This window comes from Miscanthus floridulus, chromosome 12 (assembly GCF_019320115.1).
Source record: "Miscanthus floridulus cultivar M001 chromosome 12, ASM1932011v1, whole genome shotgun sequence".
Taxonomy (NCBI): Eukaryota; Viridiplantae; Streptophyta; class Magnoliopsida; order Poales; family Poaceae; genus Miscanthus; species Miscanthus floridulus.
In genome coordinates this window covers 35749285-35758032 of record NC_089591.1, presented here as the reverse complement: position 1 = coordinate 35758032, position 8748 = coordinate 35749285, and the positions used below count along the sequence as shown (strand labels likewise).

Sequence of the window (8748 nt, the reverse complement as noted above, 5' to 3'; positions counted from 1 at the left end):
AGTAGTGTAGGAAGGGTCTACCACCACTTGGGAGCTACGGGTGCACGCCGTCGCCGGACGTCTCGTTGCCCAGGAGCATGAGGTGGGTGAGGACAAGGGTGGCTAGTTCGGTGATCTCGACTGGTGCCTAATCCGGTGATGGTGACGGCGCCTCCCCTGCCTGTGCCTCCATGGCCGCGAGTTCCATGACCACTGTCGGAGTGTGTCCGCGTCGGGATGGCCTGCGCAGGGGCTGGGGCTGCACTGAGGGGGAAGGGGCACCGGGGCTCCACCGAGGGGGAGGGGACGCGCGGGGCGCCGCTGCGCCGGGGGGCGGGGAGGCGAGCCAAGCGAGCACGCAAGGGGCCTCCATGGCCATGAGCACCAAGGGGGAGAGGAGCGGGCAAGGGGCCTCCATGGCAAGCCTGGCCACCGAAAAACAGAATTCCATCTTGTTTTTGCAGAGCCTGGCTAAGGCCTCTAAAGTGGCTTAGTTGGGCCTAACTACGGGTTGTTTACATGCTACCAAACAACTGCAAGTTAGCTTCCTAGAGAGTGGTTGGGAGTTAGCCACCCAACCAAATAGACCCACAGAAGCTTCAACCGGTGAGCGATGACACTTGCAGTTCTAGAGGCGCTGTAGTTCTGGAGGCGCATGCGAGGGGAGAAGTGGACCAAGGAGGATGGGCGCTGGCACGGGTGGGGGGAAAAGCCAGCAGAAGCGGCTCGACCCCTGCTGCCCGAAAAACTTAGCACTGCGTTCATTTTCGAGCTCGGGCAACGGAAACCAGCTAAAATTATGGCCCTGTTCTATAGCACTCTTTTCAGCGAACGGACAGTGTTTTCTTCTCAAACATAAGCAGTAGCATAAGCCAAATTTCAGCAAAACGAATAGGGCCTATATTTCAACTTATAAGATTTAGCTATTTTTTAAATAAAAACCACCTAAAAAGTACTCACTCCGTTCTTAGAAAACTCACCTAAAAAATACTCCCTCAGTTCAGTTTTGGTATTTTGAGATACTCATGCAGCTACCGTAGTGGCGCCGGTAACAAGGACACGCACGGGAGAGGGAAAGCTCGCACATGGGAGTCGATTAGCGCCGCGGGTAGCAAGCGTACGCTCGGGGAAAATGGGCAATGAGAATACTGAGATACGAGTGAGGATTAGGGAAAATAGAAAACGATAGCACAGAGGCTATGAAAGGGCTTCACATATGCATTTAGCTAACCTGCACAAGTTGGTCTCGAGGGATAAGCTGGCCAAGTTCATCATTTGGCGAGGTATTAGCTTTTTTTGGACAGAAACTGACTGAAGTTCCATAAAAAAACGGAGGAAAATGAGCAGAGAGATCTTACGTGACCTCCTAAGGGCTGAATCGCCCTTGGACGAATAGGTCATGTGGACCTTTACACCTTTTATCTTAACAAGATAACATGATAAACTAATAAAGTAGATAATATTACTAGTAGTTAAATTGAAAGATTTATTCATAAAAGATAACGTGGATACTACAACAGACAAACTAAAAGAATGATAAAATGAAACTAATATAGTTTACCTCAATAAAAAAACAAGATCTAACTCTTTTAGTAATAACGGTTTAATTAGTGATTATCAATTTATCCATATCATATGTAGCTATAGGATTTTGTGGTATCAATACTACAACCGTGGAATTAAAAGTTCAAAAATCCTAACAATCTAACATGGTAACCTTTTGATCAAATAAGCGCTTGAATATGGTCTAATTAACTTACAAAAGACTATATCAACCTCAAAATGGTTTAACTCAATACTATGTTAGAATTGTATTCTTCTCCGGGCGGATTGAGTAAATGATTACGAACCAGAAGCAAGAGAGTTTTGAGAGAAAGCACAATCTTGTGTAGACACCGACAAACTCTTAAGGGAAGAGCGAACGACGAATGGAGTCACAAGGTGAAGGTAACGACTGATTTTTTTTTTCTGACAATGGCAAGCGTTATTTGCGGCCACGCTTTGCGATATGCAATTATGGATTGCCTCTAATCTAACAAGGGAAAAAGGCTGACCATGAATCCACATGATCCATAAGTCATTCGATGCAACCTTTCAACTTGCCACAGAGAGACCTGGCCATCGTCTCCATGAACTCCAAAGTTGAAAGCCTAGTGCATGTTTGGTTCGTGCCCAATATTGCCACACTTAGTCATGCCATAATTTCTTTGCTAGTTTTGGTTCATTGTCACACTATAGCGTGTCTCGCTTCCTTAGTATACTATATCTCATATGTCATAGACTCATTTTCTTGCTAAATTTTGCCAGAAGCGTAGCTTCGATTTTGTTCGCCTTACTTTTTGTGGCAGTCATAGTTTGACTAAGGGTGCGTTTGACATCGAGAAATGTTACAAATTCTCAGCAAAATCACTAGAACCGCCGCCAAACGCCACAAAGAGAAACGTCTTTCTTAGCTCGTTTTTGTACTAGTCCATAGAAACACTCAAAATCTGGTTTCTCCTAACTGTAGTTCCAAGAATCCAATGAGATAACCAAACAATTCCATAAATGATTATGATTCCGCAGAGAAACGTTTATGAAGAATATCAAGATTCGAAACATCTACAGGAGAATCGTTAGGCCAGCAGCACAAGAGTATCGTTAGGCCCGCGGCATGCCCAGGCCGGAAATACGGCCCATAACCCATACGCAGGTCATGCCCACCAACCCACCAAACCGCGCCACCCACCATTAAGGCTGCGAAGCCCACATCCTCTAGTTCTCTTCCCCGCTCTTCATTCGCTAGACGACACAACACCGCGCTCACCGTCCTAAAACCCTAGCTCAACCCCCGTCGCCCCACCCGCGCGATGGCCACCGCCGACGGCGAGCCCCAGGCCGTGGCCACCGACCCCGCCCAGGTCCCGGCTCCGGCACCTTCCCCCTCCCCGGCCAAGCGCAAGCCCGAGGCGGATGCGGAAGCCGACGCCGACCTCGCGACCCCCAAGGCCGCGCGTCCCGACGTCGACGAGGAGGCCGCCGCCGTGGCCGAGGCGGCCAGGGCAAGGGCTAGCGCGGCTGACAAGGGTAAGGGCAAGATGGTAGTCGAGGAGGAGGAGGAGGAGGAAGACGACAGCGACGAGAGCAGCGACGACGAGGAGGGCGGCGGCGGCGGCAGCGATGACGACGACGACGAGCTCGTCGAAGACCCGATGGCCGAGGTAGATCTCAGCAACATCCTCCCGTCACGAACCCGCCGCCGCGCGCCCCCGCAGCCCGGGGCGTACCTCGTCACTCCGGAGGAGGCTGCCGCGGAGGACGACGAAGACGACGCTGACGTGGTTTCTGAGGAGGATGAGGGTGCGGAGGGGGAGGAGAGCGATTAGGTCTGCCTCGGCAACGGGCTCACTAGGTAATTTCTTTATCCCTGGCCCCTGTGCTGCTCAAACGCATTTGTGAGTCCTGTTAGTTGGGTGCATTTTGATTTGTAGCGTTTGTTTTTAATTGCAATAATTTATCATGCAAGGTTCCCGTGCCGTGTGACCATGTGTTACCTAAAACCTGTCCCTGTGCAGTTTGATGTGCATTAGATGCGCTGCGTTTTTTGCAGCCAATGCCTTGTATTTCTGGTATGGAAATACGCCCTATTTATGTGCAAAGTTTCATTTGCATTTGGATGACATCAGTCCAAATCGCATTGTTTGGTGATGTTCTCAAAATGGGTTTAGTCAGAGCTTTGATGCTGCATTATAGATATAAGTGTTACAGTTGTGAGCAAGAGTTCATGTTGAAACCAGTTTATGCTGGCTTGCCAGTTTTTAATTGAGCCTTTACAGAGATTTGCAGACTTTAACGTAAGATAGAACTGCATGGTCCTTGATCCCTTTTGAAACATGTACAACAAAATAGCAATAGATTGTTCTTATACGAACCAGTACACATTTGGAAAATGAAAAACTGTTAATTCATCTGTAATGAGCTATGCTGTTCTAGAGGTTTGTTGTTTTGTATATTGGATTTATGCGTTTAAATGAATTGTACTTGCTTTGTAAAATTTGTCGGTATCGTGATCCTGAAATTGGCCTAGGTGCAACACTGCTGCTCTGGTTTGGACTGATGTCTGCAGTTTAATTGCTGGCACGACCTAGGCCGCTCAAGGGGCAGCGTGTTAAGATAGACAGGCACTGAAGTGATACTGGGTGCATGCGTGGGAAGAGTGGGGTTGTGGCATGTTTGGAGGAGGTGCTGGGGTAAGAAGAGTGCTAAGGAGGGAAGAATCGGTAGCAACAAAATTATGCTAGACGGAGGGTAAGAGGTGGTGAGGGGATGTTGCTTTTGGTATAAAGATTTTTGGGCAGGTGGATTCAAGACAAGTGTTACATCTGTGCTATCTGTCCTGACCTCAACAGGCATAGTAAATAAGGGCATCCGGAATGGGTATGGCCGGCCTTAACCATAAGCTGAGACACACTTGTGCTGAGGTCTCCCTCTCTTATGTATAAGGTCTCATATATATGGGTCTTAAGGTGCGGCCCATGTTCATCATAAAAGAAATCCCCAATCTCTTCTTCTCCCATCCTTGTCCGCACATGGTCAACCTCGCACTAGCGGTAGAACTCCCTGCCGGCCGCTGCCTCTGCTCCTGCTCTCAATCAGCGCGAGAGCGCTGCCAATGCGAGATCCACCCGTCCCACACTTGCCCCGTTGGAGCCCTTCTCACCGATGCCCCTGGTGTCAGATCGTGTGAGAGGCACCGCCACTGGCGTGAGATCCCGCCGCCCCAGCTGTTCGCTGGCATGAGAGCGTCCTTTGGTGCTAAAGTCAGCACAAGAGCCGATGCTCCTCCTCCCTCGCCCGCACATGAGTGGACAGAGTTGGTGAAGACGGGCACCAGCCGGTGCTTCATGCAAGACTCGTTTCCAGTTGGGGAAATGAACGAAGAGGTGGACGGCTCTCCCCATGGATTGTTGGTTGCTTCTGCATGGCCTTTTTGCTGCTGGTTGGAGCGCCAAAGTTGCCGACAGTCGGGCGGTGGCTATGTTGTGCAAGATGACATTGGACAGCAGGAGATGTAGGGATTGGAGACGGAGGCAATGGCAGCATGCTGATTTTTTTTTAATTCTTTGAGACCCGGCCTCAATCTTGAAGTTTGGTCCTATGATGGTATGTATGTGCGGTCACCCCTAACGATGCCAGCTGGGCCTCAAGGCCGGTGATTTTTGCACGCTACAGATGCCCTAATTATTCATAAACATTAAAGTGTAAATATCTCCAATTTGAAACAATCGTTGTCTCCGTGTTTGTAGACTAAGTGCTAAGTGCTACCCAGTCGCCTGCTTAGCCCTTAACATTTTCTGGAACTCTACTAACAGAGAGGTCTGGGGACTACGCACTCAAGCTAGTCGTAGTACCGGCATATCTTCATATTTTATGGTCTACGGCTCAGAGGCCATACTCCCAGCGGATATTGCATTCCGAGCACCTAGAGTAGAAAATTATGATGAAGAGCAAGCCGCAGCTGTTCGAACAGAAGACATTGATCGGGCTGAGAAAGAATGTCTGATTACTTGCATTCGCACAGCCAAGTACCTCGAAGGTCTGTGAAGGTATTACAGCCGTAACATCAAAGGTCGTTCGTTCGTGATCGGCGACCTCATCTTACGTCGAAAACAAAAACCGAAGGGCTTCACAAGCTGTCTTCACCCTGGGAGGGCCCTTACGTCATAAAAGGTGTTACTCGACCAGGGTCTTATTGCTTATGTGACTTAGATGGACTCGATGTTCCCAACTCCATGGCACATAGAGCACCTTATACGTTTCTACCCTCTGAAATAACTACAGATATGTATTCTTTACTTTCATATTAATAAAGTTTTGGTCTCCATAATTTTCCTCTATTTTTCCTCCATTATAAGTTTCACTTACCGTTATCGGGCTATACGCCACTCCGTGACGACCTCCAATACGCTCGCCAAGTACGCCCAAATCGCCAAAAATGATTTCTCCAAATCGCCGATCACGATAACTCCAAATCGCCAAAAATGATTTCTCCAAATCACCGATCACGATTACTCCAAATCGCCAAAAACGATTTCTCCAAATCGCCAAAAATGATTTCTCCAAATCGCCGATCATGATTTCTCCAAATCGCCGAGCACGATTTCTCCAAATGGCCGAAAATGATTCCTCCGAAACACCGAACACGTTAACTCCAAATCGTCGAACACGTTAACTCCAAAAATTGCCGAACATGATAACTCCAAAAATCAACGAACACTGATTTCTCCAAAAAATCACCTATTATGTTCTCTCCGAATCACATAAGTTTTTCCTCCTAAAAACGACGATGATTTTTGCACCCCAAATTTCGTAACATAGCTCGTCGATCGTCGAGCAACACACGTTTTTCTTCTCTGTTTTCTATGGGAAGACCCAGTCTCCGATTACTTCCTACACGTGCTAAGGGGCTCCGCGCTCTATGTTTCAGTTGGTCGGCTACGGTTCCTTGGTCATGCCTGTTAATCCTACACATGTCAGGGTCTCTGTGCTCGACGCTATGGACTATGGGCTAATCAAGGCCTAGATTTTAGGCATAGACTAACTGCTCGAACATCACTCCTGTGCAGCATGTGTTTTGCTTTGATAATTATGGAGCATGTGTTTTGCTTTGATAATTATGGAGGAAAACCAAGGCTCTAATATCCCACCACATGTGCTATGGGCTCCGTGCTCTGCGAATCGGGCGGTAGGCTACGGTCCTATTGTAACGCTTGTTTTCCCAACATGCACATGGGCTACCTGCTCCGCGTTACGAATTATGGGTTAGCTAAAACATCAGGTTTAGTGCAAACTAACTGATCGAACACTGCTTATATTATGCATAACGGCGTCGGGTTGTTAATACAAACGACTCTTCATCGCTAAATAAAGTAAGTAGTATAGGCGACAATATCCGAGCAGTTCGTCAAGATTCACCACCAGCTTCTATTTCACCAAACAGGTCTATATCGCCGACAAGCATTTTTGCTGCATCTTCAACGTCATCCTCTAGTTGCTGGGTTTGCACATCGCTCAGCCCATTCGCGAACCCACCACCTATCGACTGGATGTCGATAGACGGATAGTGGGACCGAACCACTGCAAGGGCATGAGTAGCGGCGGTCAAAACGGCATCACGGTTGAAATTTTTGAAATTCTCCCACGCTGCCTTGCATCTCTGAATGATGGTGTCTGGCCCTTACTGCCTGCTGTCAGGATGGGGTGCTGGTTCAATGTCGACGTAGTCGAGTACTGGTGCTATTGCGGTGGATATAGTGGTGAAGTTGTCTTTCTGGACTTTGGCTTCCTGTAACAGCACATCAAATTGTGCCTTGGTTTTATGGCGGTAATCTACAAAAATTAGAATGGTTCGTCAGACCAGAAAAGTACTACAACATTACTTCCGATCAGGGGGTATCTATCTTTTAGTTCTTTGGCCAGTTTGGCTACTCGCTCCGACTCTTTCGCTTTCTCTTATCAAATTTGCTCGACGGTCTGGCAAAGCTGGCTGAGTTCTGCGTCTTGCTCTGCAAGCACAACAGTTATCATAACAGCGGATTGGAAAATTATTGCAAAGTACATTATGTAGTAAGGCATACCGGATTTCTGCTTGGATACATCCTCGAACTGCTGGCACTTCTGATCGAGTTGCTTGGATTTATTTTTGAGTTCTCCGGTTTTCTTGCCCAATTGCTCGGACATATTTTTAGCTCCTCTGATACAATCACCAGTTGCTTGGACTTCTTCTTCAATTGCTCGGATGTAGCCATTAATTGTTCAGATAGAACCCCCTTCTGATGTTCAAGGTCCCATGAGTTAGACTCTGCAAGGTCCCACTCACGCTGGGCCCTCCTAATATCCTTCTCCGAAAGATTTAGCGCCTCCCGGAGTTACTTGTTTTCCTCGGCGAGGGGCTCCATCCTCTTCATTAGTTGATGTCGCTGCTCGGCTGTTCGAGCTATCCCCTGCGGATGAACAATGCTAGAGATAAGCCATGGTTTCAAACAACATATATCAGTGTTTCAGGTGCGGCACTCACCTCGATTTGAGTCATAACACCAGCAACGGTGGATTTTAACCTCTTTATTTCCCTGGTGGTGTCTTCTTCCTCGACAACTACCACCTCTTCCCCACGTTTTTGGAGAATCCGGATGGACTAGGGCTTGGGTGTGGCACGCTCGATCTCCACAACCTCGTCCTCCTCCACCGTCGATTGAGGGACCACTAGGGGACTCCATGGTCGGACAGCTGCTCCAACCACTCCTGGCACCGTTGCGGATGGTGAAGGTTGCTCCTCGGCCGTCGACGGAGCTGCATCCTCAGCCTCCGGTGCATCAACAACAGCTATAGTTCCGCTTCCAAAGTACCGACCTTTTCAGTCATAGCCTCGGACGTGGTCACCGACGCGCCTATCGTGTGCGCCAATGATTCACCATCGCCAGGACCGCTGGCAGCGGTAGCTGCCCCGTCCTCTGTTGGTCGAGCACTCGAGGACTCCTAGATAGGGGCAGTTGGCATTTTTTGTACTAAGGGTATGGGCCTCGGCGTTGCCCTGTGTAATATTGGCTTTTCAGTAATCAAGAAAATTCAAAGAACAATATTATTACTCCAAGGCAAATATACTTACGGTTTGGTTTTCCGATTAAATTTCTTGAACCAGTGATGTCTGCCTGATCCCCTAGGCACTGCTGCTTGGTCCGCCTGATGGGAGGACTCCTGCTCCTCTACAACAGAGTGCTGCTCTGCTTGGTG

The 8748-nt window shown here is 48.4% G+C and overlaps 1 protein-coding gene across 1 annotated transcript; it reads left to right on the top strand.

The window, feature by feature from the left end:
• The first annotated feature begins 2761 nt into the window (after nucleotides 1-2761).
• On the top strand, nucleotides 2762-3383 carry LOC136498448 (histone H2A.Z-specific chaperone chz-1-like). The gene has a single exon (XM_066494379.1). The coding sequence runs from the start codon at nucleotides 2829-2831 to the stop codon at nucleotides 3342-3344; it is 516 nt and encodes a 171-aa protein (XP_066350476.1). The 5' UTR covers nucleotides 2762-2828; the 3' UTR covers nucleotides 3345-3383.
• The last annotated feature ends 5365 nt before the right edge of the window (nucleotides 3384-8748 follow it).